This window comes from Durio zibethinus, chromosome 22 (assembly GCF_047325235.1).
Source record: "Durio zibethinus cultivar Kanyao isolate XHJ-2024 chromosome 22, ASM4732523v1, whole genome shotgun sequence".
Taxonomy (NCBI): domain Eukaryota; kingdom Viridiplantae; phylum Streptophyta; class Magnoliopsida; order Malvales; family Malvaceae; genus Durio; species Durio zibethinus.
This window is the reverse complement of record NC_143183.1, coordinates 3,530,762-3,552,100: the sequence shown is the minus strand read 5'-3', so window position 1 is coordinate 3,552,100 and position 21,339 is coordinate 3,530,762. Positions and strand designations below refer to the sequence as shown.

General features: G+C 28.0%; 1 protein-coding gene across 1 annotated transcript; it reads right to left on the bottom strand.

Moving 5' to 3' along the window:
• Positions 1-16,502: 16,502 nt before the first annotated feature.
• LOC111307248 (pirin-like protein) lies at positions 16,503-19,459 on the bottom strand. The gene is made up of 7 exons (XM_022905267.2): positions 19,141-19,459; positions 18,982-19,031; positions 18,831-18,869; positions 18,696-18,724; positions 18,518-18,580; positions 18,302-18,405; positions 16,503-17,662 (listed from the first exon to the last, which is right to left on the bottom strand). The coding sequence occupies exons 1-7, from the start codon at positions 19,368-19,370 to the stop codon at positions 17,179-17,181; spliced, it is 999 nt and encodes a 332-aa protein (XP_022761002.2). The 5' UTR covers positions 19,371-19,459; the 3' UTR covers positions 16,503-17,178.
• Positions 19,460-21,339: the final 1,880 nt, after the last annotated feature.

The following is a 21,339-nucleotide window of genomic DNA, read 5'->3' as shown; positions in this document are numbered from 1 at the left end:
TCTTCTTTTCTTTTTCTTTCTTTTCTGTTAATATTCATATATATATTTTTATTTATCTAGTTATATATTTATTATTATTTATCTATTATTATTGTTAATTTATATGTTAATTTTTTGGTTTATCTGATTATTTTTATTTAATTATATATTAATATTTTTTATTTTTTTGATTTTTTTTCAGTTGAAGATTGGATTGATTTTGGAGGAATCCCACTATGAATTAGGATTCAATTAGAGTCCATATTGGATTCAATGATTGGATCCCAATCCAAAGAGGAGTTGGCATTGATCAGAAACTCTTCTAATCAATCCTTATAAAAGGACCCACGGATCAAAGGAAAAAGAGACAGAAAAAAAGTTACTGACTGAGAGAAAAGACAGATACAAAGAAGATTTAAAAGCTAAAAAGGTTTTGGTGCATTTAGAACAGCTCTAGGAATCGGTAGGAATTTTTAGAGAATTTTTGCGAATTTTTTTCTAAAAATTTCTGAAAAATTTTCAAATTTCGGTTGAATTTTTCAATGAAGGTTGAATTTTTCGACGACTATTCCAACCAAGTTTGAAGTTTTCGGCCAACTTTTCAATTTTTGGCAACCATTTTCAAAAATCGATCAGTTTTTCGACGAACTTTCACGAAAAAACTAAATTTCGACGAAAATTTTTAGAATCCGACGGCCATTCAATCGGAGTTCTTCAGATTTTTAGAGAGAAGGAAGAGAAGAGAAAGGAAGAGAGAGAGAGAAAAAAAGGGTTCTGCTGAAAAAATGAAAGAATCAACCTTATATACCATTCCAAAACGACGTCATTTTTACGTTAAGTAACCCAGAGGATCTGTCCGTTTTACCAAAATTCGACCCGACCCGAGCACCGACCCACTTTTGACCCGTGTCTCAAGCCGTTAGTCGAGCCGAGCCGACACCCTTGAGCCGCATCTTCGAGCAATTTTTTCTTCTTCAAGCCTAACCGGGCCGAGCCGTTTCTAGGTTTTTTTTTTCGTTTATTTATTTATTATTATTATTATATCAGAATTGTTTAACATTTTTATTTTTATTTATTTTCATTTTTATTTTATTTATTTCATTTTATTATTTTATTTTTTTAAATAAAATTCAAAAAAATTATTTTTGAGAAAAAGTTGAAAGTATCAGTTTTCCTTGAAAATAAGCTTTCAAAAAAAATATATTTTTTTGAGGAAAAGTTGAAAGTATCAATTTTTATTGAAAATAAGCTTTCAAAAAAAAATATATTTTTGAGAAAAGTTGAAAGTATCAATTTTCCTTAAAAATAAATTTTTAAAAAAGGTTTTTTTTTAGGAAAAGTTGAAATTATCAATTTTCCTTGTACAAAAGCAATCATCTTTCTTTTTTTTTATTTCTTTTGAATTTTTTTTAATGTTAAATAATCCGACGATGGAGTCTCTGCAAGTGAAACAGTAATTTTCTTGCATGCTCTTGAGGTGAAGGGATTTTCTCAATTTTTTGCTAAAAGTATTAGAGTTAATTGAGAACAATTTCCAACAACTAATTACTTGGTAAATTTTTAAAGCTTATTGGATAACACAAAATTAAGCTGGTACCATCTTTTGATAGGCGTTGCGAGGGTACTATAACCTTTTTCACATATAATCGAAGTCCCGAACCCTGTTCTGGTTAGTAGACCCGAACCTATTCTTTTAGGGACCCTTAAACTTAGGTGTTCCCTGAAAGGATAGATTTCTTAGGTGGCTAATCGCACTTAGATAAAAAAAGATTGGTGGTGACTTCTTAAGTCAATGTCTAGCGATAGATCTCCGGATCTAGACGTTATGACATCTAATATTATATATATGTGAAAATTTGTATAACACTTAAAAAAAATTATAATGCTGTCATGACATATAGATCCATAAATCTATAACTAAATTTAACAAATTAAGGAGTCGCCATTAATCTTTTTTACTATATGTGATTGGCCACCTAAAGAATTTATCCTTTTAAGAAGTTCCTAAGCTTGACTAAGGGTCCTTAAAAGAATAGGTTTAGGTTTACAAACCATAATGGGGTTCGAGAGTTTGGTTACATGTGAAAAATGTTATAACACCCCCATATGCTTATCCAAAGGATGGTACTATATTATTTTAAATTCATCCTAAGGTCTTGGTTTTAATGGTTTTAAAATTTAATGTTAACATATTAGAAATAATTCTTAAGATTCTCCATAAATCTGATAAAATTCTTAAAAATATTTTCTCACCTCAAGAGTATTCAAGAATTTTATTTGTTTTCTTAAAGAGGCTTCGTTGTTGAATTTTTTATCAAAAATATATCTAATTATTTCACCATTTGAGCCAAATTAAAAATATTTTCTCTTTTTGAATTTTCAAAATTGTCACCATTTGGGCCTATTTAAAAAATTTTATTATTATTATTTTTTTTGGGAAAGAAATAATATGACAATTATTTTTATTCAAATTTCATTTAAATTCTTCCACTATTGGGACAAATTTAAAAAAAATTTCTTACCTAGATATTTTTTAGAAATTTACCATTTGAAATTTCAAAAAATCTCATCCTAAGATAATTATCAAATATTTTCAATCCAAATTTTTATTTTTTTATATTTTTTGTTTGAAAATAAATATTAATTATTGTTATTGAAACTTTATCTAAATTATTTCACTATTTGGGATAAATTTAGACAAAATTTCTCACCTAAGAATTTTATAAAAATTTACCATTTGAAATTTTTATAAATTTCATCATTGGATAATTAACATTTATTTCCAAAATTTATTTTATTTTTTTACCTTTTTTATTTTTATTTTTTTAAAATTTAATCATACAAAAATACTTAAAAAATGAATAAATAAAGTGAAAAAAAATACCCAAAACAGGAGGTGCTTCGGCTCTAATGGTTACAGCACGGTTCGGTTGCAAGAAGAAAGGCTGAAATGGCTTAAAAAATTGCTTTGCTTGGCTCAACTTAAGACAAAGACTGAAAAAAGTTATCAAAATTTGAGAATTTTTTAGATTTTTTCCAAAAAAAAAAATTTTAAAACCTTAAAAAATCTTCGAAAATTTTTTTTGACTGCTTTTTCTGATTTCTACCTATCTCTCTAATTTTTTTTTTGTCTTTGTATGATCTGTGTGGGCATGTATTTATAGAGTTTTGAATCTAAGAACTCCAATCCAAAAAAGAATCCCAATTTCCTTTGAATTTCAACCTTAAACCCAACTCCAACTTTACAAACCAGTTCCAACAATTTCACACAAACTCAACTACCTATTTTTTCATTTCTATTTTTTATTTTTTATTAGCAAAAATCACAAGTAGACCGCCAAAAAAATTGGGGTATTCATAGCTATCCTTTTTTGCACGTTTTTTGTGAAACAAAAATTGTACAAAGACGTAAACAACCCAATCAACTCAACATTTTTTTCTCTTTTTTTTGTTTTTTTGTTTTTTTGTGATAACCAGACATTGTAATTGACTGAATGACATAAGGCTCCTCTAAGTAAAAGCTCATAACTTTTTAAAAAATAAATACGGCTCCTCTAAACAGAGGCTTAACGACTTTTGAAAAATAAATTCTCCTCTAAACAGAGGCACCACAACTTTGAAAGTTAAATTGCTCCTCTAAACAGAGGCACCATAACTTTGAAAAATAAAATGCTCCTCTAAATAGAGGCACCACAACTTTGAAAAATAAATTGCTCCTCTAAACAAAGTCACCACAACTTTGAAAAATAAAGTGTTCTTCCAAACGGAGGCACCACAATTTTGAAAAATAAAATGTTCCTCGACAATCATGTCTAGAGAAATCATAGATCAGATCTAATAAAATTTATAATGGAAACTCAAAGATTCACAATTTGAGTTTGAAATTCAAAGGTTCAGCTTCACAAGAAGTTACTGAAATTTGATTTCCAAAATTTTAGTTTCACAAGAATTCAAATTTTCAATATTCGCATTTGTAAATTGCAAAATTCATGTCCAACATTTAAAGATTCTCATTTGAATTTTGGAGATTCACATCCAAAAGTTCAAAGTTTCTCAATCGAGTCCAAAGGCTCACATTTGACAAATCTTAGGGTTTCACACCTCAAATATTCTCATTTGAAATTCAAAGATTCTTATTTGAGTTTGAAGATTCGCATTCGACAAATTTTAGATTTCACACCTTAAAGATTCTCATTTGAAATTCAAAGATTCTCATTTGAGTTTGAAGATTCACATCTGTCGTAACGATTTTGGGATCGCCAGACGTAAAAAGTTTTAAAATCAAGAGAAATAAAAGGGGAGTCACCACCAATCTTTGTTAGGGTGTGATTGGTCATCCAAAAGTTTATCTTTTTAACAAAATAAAAATGAGTTAAAGTTTATCAAAAAGATAAATTTTAGTTTATGAAAAATCATGTTAGGCTCGGGAGTCGGTTACCTGTGGGAAAAGATTAGCACCACCACAACGTCCATAAATTGGTACCATTTAATTATGCGTTATTTTCAGTGTTGGATAAAAATGGTTTTGACTTGAAATTTAATAGTAATTTCTTTCATTTGGAAAAATAAAATTTTGCTAAAGCTCTTTATTTAAGAATATCGAGAAAATATTGAAGTTAAAGAATTATTTTAAAATTCTCCAACATCTAGGCAGAATTTAAAATAACTATTTTCGTTTGAGATTTAATACGATAATCCTTAAAATAAAATAACAATCTTTATAGAAGATAAATGTTAGTAACTCTCCAACATCTAGGTAGAGTACCAAGAATTATTTCCTTCAGAATGTTATTTTTATTTTATTTTATAATATCATAATTTTTTTTAAAAGTATTATTCTTTTTTTATTATAAAATATTTTATCATTAAATAGTAAATAAAAATTAAAGAGAGAATAATACATATAATTATCGATGATAATACGCTAACATATGTATGCTAATGAATGTCATGTAAAAAGAAATGCTATTTAAAAGTTGGGTTCTTAAGTGTAATGAGACCACCCTGACTCTCCAACATCTAGGCAGAGCTTAGGTGCGACTATTTATATTTAAGATCTCAATTTACTGTTATATTTTTTATTTATTAATCTTATTATTAAAGCGAGTTACGAAATCATGTGAAAAGACTTAACGAAGTAAACTATCCTAAATACCCCATCATCTAGGTGGCATTCAAGAACAAATTAATGAGATTTTCACACGTGTCCTTAAGATTTTTAGAAGGTTCGGAGTAAGGGCTTGAATAGAGGTTTTGAAGGTTTGGTTTTAAGGTTTAGAGGTTTTTAAGGCTTAAATTTTAGGATATGGAAGGTTTAGGGTTTTGATTTTAGAGTTTGAAGATTTTAGAGTTTCAGTTTTAAAATTTGAGGTTTGGGGTTTTGATTTAAGGGTTTTGATTTTAGGGATTTGGATTTAAGAGTTTAAAGGTTTGAGATTTCGGATTTTGGGGGGTTTTGGATTTTAGGAGTTTTAGAAACCTAGGATTTTGAAAATTAAGAATTAGTGTTTAAGGTTTCGTTTTTAAGAAAATACGAACATCTCTAAAAATTCCCAACATCTAGGCAAATTTTTTAAGCAAGTTCAATTTTAATGATTTTTGAAAATTAATTAAAAATTTCTTATATATTTCTTTTTATGAAAATTTATTAAAAATAATTTTTCAACATCTAGACGGAATTATTTTTAGGAAAATATTTTTATTCCCTCCAACATCTAGGCAAGAAAAATAATAAAAATTATTATCATTTTTTGAGCATTTTTAATATATATTTTTAATTATTATCTTACTTGTTTTTATTTTTATTATTATTAAAATAATAAAAAATTATCCTAACAAATTTAAGAATTTATCATGCATCAATATAAAAAAATACTTAAAATAACAAAAATAATAATATAAAAAATTAGAAAATTAAAAAAAAAAATTTTTTTACCTGAACCGGACCGGTCAACAACTGGTTCGGCCGGATTGAAAAGGGATTTGTTTGACTTGCGATTCGGTTGAGCCGGTTAAGGAATGGTTTAGACCGGTCTAGAGAATGGTTTGGTCTAGCTCAATTGGACCGGTCAGCAGCTGTGGAAAAAGAACGAGTCAACGGGTCGGGTTGCACAGATCTCGGGTCGGATCCGAGTCAACGCACGAATCCTCCTTGGCCTAAACGACATCGTTTTGGGCGATAACTTTCTATATAAAACAATTTTTTTTTTGTTCAGCTCATTTTCTTTATGTTTCAGAGAAAAAAAAATGGGAAAGAGCTTTGGGGAAGAGCTCCGAGCTTTCGCCTTTCAATCGTCGGAACGTCGCATCGACCGTCATCTGGTTCACTGTCGGTAATGGTCGTCGGTGGTCGAAAACTTTAAAACTGACCAGGAGATTTCATTCAACCTTCTGAGCTCAGATCTGGTGCTCATTTCATTGAAAACGACCTTGATTCACGTAGATCAGGTTTTGAAGTTTTTAGTATTCTTTTCTTTTTTTTTTTTTTTTTAAAAAGATACTGATGATTTTTTTTCTTGTTTACAGGACTTTCTGGCACTGAGGTTTCTCCCTACGAGGAAGACTGTTTGTTTTTATTTTTTTTGTTTCTGTTGGGTGAGGGGTTTCTGGTGGGCGAGGGGTTGATTGGGGTTACAAATAGCAATGTGTCTATATGGGCTTCTTTTGTGGTCGTTATTGGTTTAAGTGCTTCCAAAGAGACTGAAAAGAAGGTGATTTGGTGCTTTATAGGGCTGGGATGGTGGTAGCAGGTTGAACGTATGCTTGGTAAAGTATAGGTGGTGGTTCTAGGCAGTCAGAGTATAGTAGGGATAAAAGTATGGTGCTGGTAGTAGGGTAGGTGGTCAATGGTGCCGTGCAATGCACCACTGCCAACCCAGACCCTTTTTTTATTTTTTTGTATTTTATATTTTATATTATTATTATATTTTTTTTAATAATTAAAATTTAATACATTTTTAATTTTAATTAAACCAATATTATTTTTAATAAACAAGAACTGAAAATAGTAGACCCAGACAAAATCGATCTCTACAACATCCAAAAAGTTTAAAGCTTTTTGTTCAAATTTTAGAAATTCACATCCAAAAGTTCAAAGCTTCTCATCTAAATTCAAAGGTTCCCATTAAAAGTTTCAAATCTAAAGTTTCAAAAGTTCTTATTTGAGAACTCAAAGATTTTCAATTTCTTTTTCAAGTGACTCAAAATTGTGCATACAATGAATGTCATGATCAATAATGCAAATATTTTCTCAATGATGCAAATGCAACAATCTAGATTCTCACAATGCCATATTCTTAACTATGATTTAAATGTTTATTGCATAATGCAAATGCATAGCCAAACCAAAGTTTCCAATATTCCCTAATTTATGTGCATGACTATTTAAATGATGATGCAAATGTAATGCATGTAATGCGGATGTCAATATCATAAAATTCTAATTAAATGTGGTAACGTAGTTTTCAAGACCCCACCATCTCCCATCTTTCTTTTTCAACTTTTTAGCACTAACCATTTAGAACAAGTTTCATATATTGATAATTGATCGTAATTCATAGGCTTTTCAGCACTAGCAATTCTAGAACAAATTTCATTCATTGCCCCGTATCATAACTTACAGTTTTCTCAGTATTTGTCATTCCAGAATGAATTTTGTACTTTAATCCACATTATATCCATTTCTTGATTACCATTAATAGGCTTCTCAATACTAGCCATTCCAAAATGGATTTCATTCACTAATCTCCATCATTCACCTCTCACAAATTATGTTGACCAATCCATCACTTGGTCATGCCATATGTCCTTTCAAATCATCTTTTCAAGTTTTTACTCTCTTTTTTACCCCTTATCATTCTGGATTTCTTTTTAAAAAAATGCAAGAATCTTTTAAGCACATATTCATTCATTCATTCATTATCCTTTTAATTTTTGATAATTATAATGTAATTAGACATTTTCTCGATTTATTTTGGGATGCAACAATAAAAGAGTACAAGGTGAATTAAGGAAAAGGTAATTAATAAATAATGAATTCGGTATAAAAATAATTAGGCAAAAGAGAAAATTCAAAGCATGTCCTTATGAATGGTATTGAACAAATAGAGTAATAATATCCAAGTAATGAATACTCAAACAATTCTAAACATTAATCAAAAATTCTTTTTCAAAAACTCATTCCATTGACTTTCAAAGTCATTTTAAACTCATTGAACTTTGTTTTGAGCTTTGGGAGATCTTCAGATGTCTTTGATCTTTCATCCATATGAACTGTCTATTCAATTCTCAGCTTTAATTTTTCTACTCAAATTACCCTTTCGGGTTTTCAATTTGATTCTTCATTTTCTCTCGTTTTTATCTTTTTTCTATTCTTTCATTTTTTTCTCTTTTTTTTTCTTTTTCATCTTCTCAAATCCATTAGTGGTATCTCTCATACTTCAATCTCTAAAGCAATATAGCATAATTTTATTGTTCCATCACACATGCCTTAGTCCAACATATGATCATTCAATTTGAGCATTCACACTTATCCAAATAAATTTTTAAAGGTTGTAATGTAGGTCATGGTGAAGGGTCATAAAAGAAATGGATAAAATAGGCTCAAAACATGTATTTAAAGGGTTCAAAATCAAAAGATCATTTCTCATCATTCGAAACAACTTGACATTTTAACCCATTCCACACATTTCCCTACTTTTTCCTTTTTTCATCTCATTTCTCACAAAAGTATTCTTATTACTTTGCCCTAACTTGTTTGTGGCATTTTTTTTTCTCTTTTTCTTTTATTTTGCTTTTCTTTCTCTCTTCGAGACCTTTTATGATCTTTTACCTCTTTTTTTTTTTAAAGTATGCCCTTCAAGGTGGAGGGTGATTCTTGGTCAGGGTTCTTTATAAAAAGAAATCATAATAGGCTAAAAGGGGTAGCAATGAATAATTTTAAATAGTAAAAGAAATATGATCATTTTTCATCTCAAATGTGAATACTTTCCTTGAACTTCATCTATTGAACAAAAATAAGCTCATGGATCTTTACACGTTTTTAAGACATATCTATTTCACATCTGTTAGTAGCTAGCTTCTTTTGCTCAAATAGTCTTTTCATATCAATGTGAATAAGTTCTCAAAATTAAATTTCAGAATTATTGTTATCATTGTCTAAATATTCATCATCTGAAATTTAAGAATGGGAATGAAAAGTTATAAAAAGTGACAAAGCATGGAATAATGGTTGAATAAAAGAGAAAATATTATGAAATGCATTATCCTTGCTTTTTATTAAAATGATAACAAATGAAATCCTATTGCATAAAAAAAATCTTAGAATGACAAGAAACTTCAAACCAGCCTTAACATCTTTTTTTCAAAATTGTGCCTCTGTGCTATTAGGCGAAGGATCTTGACATCTTGCCCCTGATTCACTGTAACTTTCCAAGCCTTTTCAGATTAATGTGTTCTTGATTCTCACTTAAAGCATTGATATTATGATTAGGCAATGGATTACCACTAACATTAGGTGTTGTTGCTCCTTCTTAATCAAAACTTATCATTTCATTATTGATCAATCATTGCAGCTTATGATTTAGAGCAGTTCAATTTTTAATGGAATGGCCAGTAATTCCATAGTGATAGTCATAATGAGCTATAGGATCATACCACTTGAGATAAAATAGCTTGAACAGCTCCACACGGCTAAGGCAATCAAGTTATTGTTATAGAGCTCTCGATATAACTCTGTACAAGTTATGAAGATTGGATCAAATACGAGTTTTTCTTGAGTAATTTGTTACTTTTGTGAACCACTTGTTGGGCTAACAAGATGAATTTAAAGTCTTGTGATAGGTTGAATGTTAAGGCTATATGTGAGAGCTTAGAGGCTAAAAATAGGCTGGTATGTGGATAAGTAAAATGGTTATGGTGTGGGCTAGTGTGGGTAACATGAGGTATTATTTACAACAAGATAGTATGGAGAGTAACCTTGTGGATAGGGTTGATATCCCTTGAACTGTCTGTCAAAACTCACAACTTAAGCTTTAATCTTTTTTTTTTTTTAATGTCTTATTAGTTTTTTCTCCTTTTAACTTATCATTTTTAATAGCATTTTTAATGATTTTACCTTAGATCACCATATCAATAAAATTTTTTATTGTATTCTCTATCATTTTTTCATAATAGAAAGGTTTTAGAGTCCTGACGAATAACACTGTGATCTCTTTCTCAGTCAGAGGAGGCTGCACCTAAGAAATAATATCCCTCCACTTTTGGGCATATTCTTTAATGACTTAGTCACCTTCTTTTTCATATTCTATAAAGAAAGATGATTAGGGGCCAAGTCTATGATATATTAGTACTGATTAATGAAGCCATGAGTCATATCACTCCAAGATCGAATACGAGTCTTATCCAACTAGACATACCATCTAAAGTAGAGCCTGTAAGGCTATCTTGGAATATATACATTAATAGCTTCTTATTATTAGCATGGACAATTATTTTTTGATAGTACATGGTAATATGAGTCTTCGAACACTTCATACTATCATATTTCTCAAACTCTAGTATCTTAAACTTTAAAGAAATAATCACATTTGGGACTAAACAGAGCCCAGCAGTATCCACTAAACCATAAAAACCAATGCCCTCTATGACCCGTAATTTTTCCTCTAACAAGTTCATCTTCTATTCAGCTTTTAAGGCTTTTAAAGTCTTTTTCTCTTTGGACCTCAATTTCTCCTTATCTTCTAGATCATCCAAGTTAGGAATTGGTATTGGTTCTACTGCTTTTTCAATAAAGATAGGATTTACATAACCTGATATTGCCCTGGGTTTGAAGTTGATAGCATTTCAGGGTATGTATACCCTATAGGATAGGTGAACTATTGTGGTGGTGGTGGATCTTATGTGGACTGGGCTTGCTGTGACGTAAAACTATGAGGGTACAATGGGTCATCCACCTCTTGTGATTGATAGTCTTGTTGGCTAGTACTTTTTTTTATATTATTCCCCTTGTTTAACTTATTCAAAGCCTCCAAAATCTTATTCAACTCTCATTTTAACTTTTTTTAGGTTTTTTCTATCCTCTCAAAATGATTGAATTTTTTTTGTTTCATCTGTCTGGCTCGAGCCATTGTGTTATATTGGTGAGTTGATTATGTGAGATTCTTGGTTGGTAGAGCTATCCATGAACCTTGAATACCATAATTATAATTAGAAATTATATGTTTTATGCATGATATGTTGATGCTTGAATGAAATGTACATTTTCATGGATGAAATCTAATATGAAAATGATGCACAATGTTACATATGATAATGATGCATGACATGCAAATGCAAGCACTAATTGAAATGATGCAAAAGCACAAAGTCAAACATATAAGATGGTTAGATAATCAATATATCACACAAAATATTTCCTCTTATGTCCTAATTTTGGGTTAGGTCTATCAATGGGTAGAAAGGGTTTTATCTTAGGACCGACTTCTTAAGTGTGAACTATATGCAAGGTTAAGTGATGTTAACCACTAAAGGTTCCTAACTTGTTCCTTACATCATAGTTCATCATAGACTAGTAAAGTATTCCAATCCTCATCCATCACAAGCTATCAACGAAAAGAATTCAATTTGAGTGAGAGTATTTTGCTAGCCATTATAGAGATTATCATATCACGAGAGCGTAGGTACTTTACTCTTTTCTAAAAAAAAAGACAGAACCCGAGTATAGAGCTCATATAATGCAAATGTATATGATAGTGTGTGTGAAGGAACATATAGGTTTCATGCCCCAAAAAATCAAATAAAAGTAAAAACAGAAAAAACGTTAGTAAATAAATAATTACAATTTAAAACTATTAGATCAAAGGATAGGATAAATTTAAGAGCTATGGCCTGACTCTCTATAGCAACCCCAGCGGAGTTGTCAAACTGTCATAATATATAGATCCTTAAATCTATAGCTAGATTTAACAAATTAAGGAGTTGTCACCAATCTTTTTTACTATGTGTGATTGATCACCTAAAGAATCTATCCTTTTAAGGAATTTTTAAGCTTGACTAAGGGTCTTTAAAAGAATAAGTTTGGATCTACAAACCAGAACAGGGTTCGAGAGTTCGGTTACATGTGGGGAAGGTTATAGCACCCTGACATGCCCATCCAAAGGATGGTATCATATTATTTTAAATTCATCATAGGGTCTTGGTTCTAATGATTTTAAAATTTAATGTTAAAATATTAGAAATAATTCTTAAGATTCTCCATAAATCTGGTATAATTCTTAAAAATATTTTCTCACCTCAAGAGTATTTAAGAATCACATTTGTTTTCTTCAAGAGGTTCAGTCATCAGAAAAATATTTATTTATTTTTTACCAAAAATATATTTAATTATTTCATCATTTGGGCCAAATTAGAAATATTTTTTCTTTTTGAATTATTAAATTTTCTACTATTTGGGCATATTTAGAAATTCTTTTTATTATTATTATTTTTTGGAAAGAAAATAATAAAACAATTATTTTTATTGAAATTTCATTTAAATTCTTTTACCATTTAGGACAAATTTAAAGAAAATTTCTCACCTAGAGATTTTTTAGAAATTTACCATTTGAAATTTCTAATAATTTCATCCTGAGATAATTATCAAATAGTTTTAACCCAAATTTTTTTTATATTTTTTGTTTGAAAATAAATGTTAATTATTGTTATTGAAACTTTATCTAAATTATTCCACAATTTGAGATAAATTTAAACAAAATTTCTCATCTAAGAATTTTCTCTTTTTGAATTGTTAAATTTTCTACCATTTGGGCCTATTTAGAAATTCTTGTTATCATTATTTTTTTGAAAAGAAAATAATATAACAATTATTTTTATTGAAATTTCATTTAAATTCTTCCACCATTTGGAACAAATTTAAAGAAAATTTCTCACCTAGAGATTTTTTAAAAATTTACCATTTGAAATTTCTAAAAATTTTATCTTGAGATAATTATCAAATATTTTCAACCCAAATTTTTACTTTTTTATTTTTTATATTTTTTTGTTTGAAAATAAATATTAATTATTGTTATTAAAACTTTATCTAAATTATTCCACCATTTGGGATAAATTTAGACAAAATTTCTCACCTAGAAATTTTATAGAAATTTATCATTTGAAATTTTTATAAATTCCATCATTGGATAATTAATATTTATTCCCAAAATTTATTTTAGTTTTTTACCTTTTTATTTTTATTTTTCTAAAATTTAATCATGCAAAAATACTCAAAAAAATAAATAAATAAAGTGAAAAAAAAAACCTAAAATAGGATGTGCCTCTACTTTAATGGCTATAGTGCGACTCAGTTGTAAGAAGAAAAGTTGGAATGGCTTAAAAAGTGGCTTCGCTTAACTCAACTTGAGACAAAGACTGAAAATAGTTATCAGAATCTAGAAATTTTTAGATTTTTTCCAAAAAAAAATTTTAAAACCCTAAAAAATCTTCAAAAAATTTTTTTGATTGCTTTATCTGATTTCTACCTGTCTCTCTAATTTTTTTGTGTGTCTTTATATGATCTGTGTAAACATGTATTTATAGCGTTCTGGATCTGAAAACTCTAATCTAGAAAGGAATTCCAATTTCTTTTTAATGCCAACCTTAAACCCAACTCAAACTTTACAAACTAATTCCAACAATTTCACATAAACTCAACTACCTATTTTTTTATTTTTTATTTTTTATTAGCAAAAATCACAAGTAGACTCTCGGATAGATTAAGGTGTTTATAAATGTAATATTTTATATAAATTTAAGAATTTTAGATAGGTTATATATTTTTAAAATGAAAAATAATTGTGTAAAAAATACTTATTTCATTTAAAATAAAAAATGTCTATTTTAAAATTTTTTATTTTTATATAAAAAATTTTAATTATATTATAATTAAATTATATATATAATTATTACATATATAATTATTACCTGTGCATTACATGTGTTTAAAACTAGTTTGCTTTTAATTTTTGGTAACATGTTTTAGAAGTTTGATAATATTTGATAAAATTTTGGTAATCTCTAATACAATTTTCATAACTTTTAATACTATTTTGGTAACTTATTATATGACTTAGTTACTCATTAAGACAATTTTGGTAATTTTTAATAAATTTTTAGTAAGTTTGATATAATTTTGGTAGCCTTTAATATGATTTTATCTATTTATGATATAATTTTGATAACTATTGATACAAATTTGTTAATCTCAAATATAATTTTAGTAAGTTTTGATATAATTTGATAACCTTTTATATAATTTTGATTTTGATAACCTTATTTACATCGCAATGACCTTTGTTAAAAATTTGATAACAGTTAAAAAATTTGGTAATGTTTAAGGGTGTGAACAAATAGAGTTTTCAACAAACTATTGTTGAACATGTTCGATTTCTGTTTGTTTATGGTCGTTTATTAAGCTTAACAAATAATTTTAAACAATATTTTTATATTCGTTTATTAGACGAACTAAACACAAACAAAGGTCTATTTAGTTTGTTTATGTTTGTGAACAAGCTCGTTTAAAGTTATTTTAAAACTCATTCGTTTATTGTTCGTTTGCTATAAATATATAATAATACTAATAAAATTATATTTTTATCCTATTATCCTAATCCTATTTTAAGATTCGTTTATATTTATTTATGTTCATTTATGTTCGTTTAGGGTTTGTTTGTTTAAATTTGTTTTGTTATGATTTGTTTATTATTAATGAATATGTTTGTTTATATATATTAGTAAACATATTTGTTTAATGTTCACAAACAAGTTCATTTAACTTAATTGAATTGAGCATAAACAACCTATTATTTAATCGAACCAATATGAATGAACAAAACAATTTTCTTACCGAACACAAACCTAGCTCGAATACCTCTAAAAATAAACGAACAAACCACAGATATATGTTTGTTCGTTTATTCTTTGTTTGTTTACAGCCCTAGTATTGTTTACTACTTTTTTAGTAACTTTTGATATAATTTGATAATCATTTATATAATTTTAATTTTGATAACCTTTGATATATTGTGGTAACCTCTATTAAAAGTTTTATAACAATTCATAAAATTTTAGTAACCTTTAATACAATTTTGGTAACTTTTACTACTATTTTGATAACTTATGATATAATTTGAGTAACTATTTATATAATTTTGGTAGCATTTGATAAAATTTTATTAAGTTTGATATAATTTTGGCAACCTTTAATGCATTTTTGGTAATCTTAGATACAATTTTGATAATTTTTGACATAATATTGATAAATTTTGATATAATTTTGATTCTAATAACCTTTTATACATTTTGGTAATTTTGGTTAGAAATTTGATAAACTTTGATAAAATTTTGTAACCATCAATAAAATATTGGTAACATTAGGTATTAGTTTGGTAACATGATATAGTTTTAGTAACTATGAATATAATTTTGGTAACTTTTGATAAAACATTGATAACCTATTGATGTAATTTTGGTAATCTAATTTCATACAATTTAGAAAACTTATAATATACTATTGGTAATCATTGATAGCATTTTGGTAATCTTTGATAGCATTTTGGTAACATTGGGTATAGTTTTGAGAACCTTTAATATAATTTTGATAAACTTTGATATATATATATATATATATATTATATATAATGTTTGACATAATTTGGTAACCTTAGATATAGTTTTGATAACTTTTGATACAATTTTAGTAATTTTTTATATAATTTGGTAATCAAAGAAATCGTTTTGATAACCTTTGATACAATTTTAGTAACCTTTGACATAATTTGATAATCTTTGATAAATTTTGATTTTGATAAACTTTTATATAAGTTGATAATTTTTTATATAATTTTGATTTTAATAAAATGATATAATTTGATAACCTTTGTTAGAAGTTTGATAATTTTTGATAAAATTTTAATAGTCTAAGATATGATTTTGGTAATCATTGATACAATTTATTTAACTTATGTTACAATTTTAGTAATTCGTGATATGATTTTTGTAATTTTGATAAACTTTTTGCAATCTTGAATGCAATTTTGGCAACCTTTGATATTGTTTTGGTAACTAATGATATAATATTGGTAATTATTGATATAATTTTGATAACATTTGACAAAATTTTAGCAATGTATTGATATAATTTTGATAAATTTTAATAAATTTTGATAATTTATTATATAATTAATTAATATTAGATACATAAACTAATGATGAGCTAAAATATATCAAACAAATAATTTACACAAAAAAAAGCTAAAAGTTATATAACCTTAAAAAAATAAAACTATGATAAATTTAAAATGAAAGAGATATTAGTTTAAACTTACTAAAAAATATATCATAAAAAATTATCTACAATTTTTTTCTTGAGTACATACTATTTTTAAATCAAATAATCTTATTATATAATTACTTTAGTTCAAGTATAAAGAATTTTACGATAATCTGATTTTAAATCAAAATAAAAAATTTAAATTTTCAATAACAAATAGACAAAAAGTAAAAGCTCGAATGAATTCCATAATAATTTGTTACCTTACAAATTCATAAAAATGAAGATAACAATGCTTGACTGTCAAGTTGTTAAAACTGCTCCAACAAAACAAACATTATACAAGCAATTCACTGGCTGCTGTTGCTTGTATGATGTGGTCATGTGGATTTTATACTCCAGCCCCTAACCCTTGCATTTTAATTTAATTAAGGGTAACCCAATTCAAAAAAAAAAAAAAGGTAACCCCTACCACAATTTCCATGACCAACACACAGAGAGAAGAAAAGAAAAACCAAAATGGTAAGAAAAAAAATATTATATAAAAAAAAAAGAACTACCAAAAGAAAGAAGATTACAAATCTTGTGGAAAGAAAATAGACTTAACCCAGATAAGCTGATCCCATCAATTCATCATGATGACATTAGTGATAAACTATATAATCTCCTCCAGCTGCACTTTGAATCTTCTAGAAGCTTTTTTCCTTCAATGAGTTGGAAATCAGGAATCTTTCCTTTTCAGCTCCTATCTGACTGTTTTCTTATGGATGGAGATAGTGAGTGATAGAGATAGAATGATGGTGCTTTATTATTATTATTTTACTTTCTTCCCCCTTTAGCTTTAGACTTTTTGTGATGCTACCATTGTTGGTAAAGCCCTTTTCAACCCCACTTCAATGAGATCTCCAGTGCTTGGCCAGTTCAAAACCATTTTTGCTGTAGTGATAGTCTTCAATAGTTTGATCAATCTCAGCTTGAGTGTTCATCACAAAAGGTCCATACTGAACCACTGGCTCATTAAGAGGCTGGCCAGCTATCAGCACAAATCTTAATGGCTTTGAGGACTTGTTCCACACACTTGCACCATCTCCAGGACCCAAAACAACAACATGGTTAGCTGATATGGGTGTTTTGTTTTGGTAGCCAAAGACTCCTTCTCCTTCAATTATGTATGCAAAGGCATTCCATGATTCTGGGATGTGTTGATGAACTTCAGCTCTTGGCCTTAAACTAAAATCTAGGTACAAGGTTGGAGTCCTGGTGTAAACTGGAGATCTAACTCCCATTGATTCCCCAGCTATGACTCTCACTTCTGCCCCATCTTGTTCAGCACTTGGAATGTCCTCACTCAAAAGCTCCTGATACCTTGGTTCAATCCTGCATAAAAATTTTGGATAAGTCAAATATACAATTATAAGTTGGACCCGAAGTTTGGTTCAAATACTTCAAATTCTAGCACCTGCAACCTTTTCTTCATGATGACCGTACAAAAAGAAAAAAAAAAGCTATTCAAAGTTACCTCCTTAACTTCTATTTGCTAAACAGGAAATATTCTAGAAGATCTCATGAATTTAAATGACTATGACAGACAGATATAGATTAACAATATATAGTGCAATCTGAAAACTTTTTCTCTTTTCAAAAAAAAAAACAAAAGAACTCATTCATCTTATCTCTTTTTAATTTTTAGCCCCACAAATTATTTTAAAATCCATTACTCCACAAATAAAATAAAATACAACTAATGTTTGTATTTATATTAATTAAAACATTATCACACAGGTAAAATAAAGTATAACTTTTTAATGAGTCAAAGCCAATACTAGTAATACAGATTAATTAGCTAAAAGTGGTAGACATAAATCTAAAGGATATTCATATGAAGTATATGAGCAAAAGTTTTCAAAGTCAAAGAGTAATTTGTTGCTTGGAATATGGTGAATTTTCATAAATTGGTTCCCAGAATTCATAGTTGTGTATGAAAAGAAACAGAAAAGTGAAGTCAAAGTTTCGTACATTTTGTCTTGAGAAGACAGATTGATCCAAAGCTGCAAACCCTTGTGGACACCTTCTCCAGCAGGCATTTCAGAGTGGATTATCCCTCTTCCAGCTGTCATCCACTGCTCAAAACAAGGAAAACAAAACCCAGAAACAGAGAAAAAAATGAAAACCGAGAAATAGGATCAGATCTGTCATGTAGAGTTTAAATCATTCAAAGAAGAAAATTTTTACCTGTACATCACCAGTGTGAATTGTACCCTTATGCCCTGCAAAATCTTGATGAGTAATACCCCCCTGAAATCCACAAAAACACCAAATTTTAGTTCATTCTCATAAAAACTTTCAAGCTTGAAGGATCAAACTGTGATCAAGAATGTATCTGTACAAAAACAATGAACAAGAATTGTACCTGTATCATGTATGTAACAGTTTCAAACCCTGTAAAAACAGCACCTTTACATCAGAAGAATATAGCAGAAACATTAAAAAGATGGTCTTTTTATTGTTTTTTTCTCAAGATATTTGTGCTAAGAAACTCAAGAACCTCTGTGAGGATGATCAGGAAATCCAGCCGGAGGAGACACTGCAAAATCATTGATACAACAATAAGAAATGAATGGTTAATCAATTGAAAGAACAAGGGAAAAAAATCAGAGAAACAGACCAGGTTCTGGTAATGGCTGATGAACCCATACCTGAAAAATCATCCATCATGAGAAAAGGATCCAAAGACTTCAATTCACTCCTGACATCAAATGCAAACAAACAAAAAAACAAACAAGCAAAATGAATCAAACTGAAAAAGAAAGAAAACAACCCAGAAAGGAAAAGACAAAGGAAAAACTTAAAGAAACCTTCCAATGCATCTCCTGACAACAGCACCATCACCCTCACGTTGATGCTTAGCAAGAACCTTCTTGGTCACCAATCTTGGTCTAGTAAAAGAGGTTGGATCAGTTTCAGACATGATGTTTCTGACAATGATTCTGTTTCTGATAGAAGTAATTGGTTTCTGAAACGATTGTAACACTGGCAACAAAAACAATATCCTATGATTTGCTATAGCAGTAACAGCTGCTCTCATATAAGAAACTTTTTAACCAGCTTTTCTTTTTGAATGTATGACTTAAATCCTGATGTTGGGTTTATATATAAGTACAGAGATTGGGAAATGAGACCAAAACAAAGTAAAAAATTTGGATAAAAAAATGAAATTTTTGGGAGGGGGGTTGGTTTGATAATTTGATTGGAGGCTGTGACAGAAATTGATTCCTTTCCTTGGACCAATCATCATGATGATGTCAAGCATTTGTCATTATGATGGGCTCCTTGCTCTTTCCTCACATTTTTAGTATTGGAAGATCTTTTCTTTTTATGTAGACAAGACATGCATCTGATTTTTTTTTTTTCTAAATAATACCAGTTTGCTTTTATGAATGTGACTGAATCCGATCGGGTCATTTATAATTTTGTAAGTATTTAATTATATTTGAAGATATTCTTATATTAGATTAGTTATGAATTACATTTTAAAAATGTTATAATATTATTATAATTTTTATTTTATAAAAAAATAAAAATTTTAAAACTAAATTAAAAAGAACCCTTAAAACAACATTTTAAAACATAAATAAATTAATCAGATTGAGTTGACTGAGTTGCATTAATACTTGATTCTTCAAAATATCAATTTAAGTTAGAGTTGACAGATTTGATTCGAACTTAAAAATTTATTTAAATTGATTTGTGATCAAATTCAAATCAACTTAAATTTAAAAAAAAATCAAAGATCAAAATTAAAAAAAAAAATCACGCCTAATCCAATCATGTTTGCTTTCATTTTTTTTTTCTTATGCATTATATTTGAAGGTCCAACATTAGAAGGTCAAATTACTTTTGAATTTTCATGTTAGAATCCAATATTTCTTGTAAAAGCATAAGTTTATCTTTTAAAACAAAATCGAGGGGAGATATTCCGAAGTATGATATATCATTAAATCATAATTATAGTTTATATTAAATTTATATATAGTTTATCAAAATAAAAATTTGATAACAAAAATTAAAATTAAGTTTTAAAAACAAAATATTTTATGATTATCAACTCAATCGATCCTTTTACAAGGAAATCATCCTAACAATAATAAAATGTTAAATGACATCTTTCATACCTATGCATTGCGTTTGCTTTTTTATGCAAAGAAAAAAAGAGGTTTGATTTTGACGTTTATTTTCCCAACTTGTTTTGTTTTATTTTTAAGTGTTTAAACCGACCGCGATTACCATGCTTATCTTTCTATCTATATATATTGGGACACTATGGTCCTCCAATTAGATGACAGCAGGAGCCCTTTTTGACCAGCTGGCTAATGTCGATGATCGGCATGTGGCATTGCATATGAACATGGGAAACCTGTCAGTGTCTTAGAAATTAGAAATCTCAAAAATTTAATATGCCAAGTCAAATGGATTCATATGCTAACATGCATTGCAAATGGTTCAAGTTCTTAGACCTTGTTCAATGGACACTTCCAATGTTTAATAAATTTCATTTACATATTGCCAATTGTCTAACTTCTCTTTTTTGATTGATAAAAAAAAAATTTATTAATAAATGATTGACTTAATTAATTAAAATTTATCATATTCGACGAAGAAATTTTAAATTTTAATCTTATAAGTGATCATTTATTGAGATTATCTCGAAAGCGTGACATGTAATTATCTATTTTAAATTATCAAATATCATACATTATATTTTAATTTAAAAGATTGAATAATCTATTTATTTTTTGAATTTTTTTATACAAATAAAAAAATATTGTTACCAAAAGATGCCGATGTGATAATTTTAAATAAAATATTATATTTTTATAAAAATAAAAATATATTTTTATATTTAATGATATAATAATTTTTATATTTTATATTTATTTGATAACAAATAAATAAAAATATACTAATTATCAAATCTTACGCAAAGTCTGATCGAATCTGTCGTCTAAACCAATTTAATTTATATTAAAATAATAATAACCCTTTTTTACTCTGCC

Excerpts from the sequence above, each read along its gene's own strand:
- LOC111307248 (XM_022905267.2), bottom strand. The coding sequence starts at position 19,370 with ATGAGAGCAGCTGTTACTGCTATAGCAAATCATAGGATATTGTTTTTG. Across the intron at positions 18,725-18,830 it reads TCCTGATCATCCTCACAGAG|GGTTTGAAACTGTTACATAC; the intron begins GTTCTTGAGTTT and ends CTGTTTTTACAG. Across the intron at positions 17,663-18,301 it reads CTGTCTTCTCAAGACAAAAT|GATTGAACCAAGGTATCAGG; the intron begins GTACGAAACTTT and ends ATTTTTATGCAG.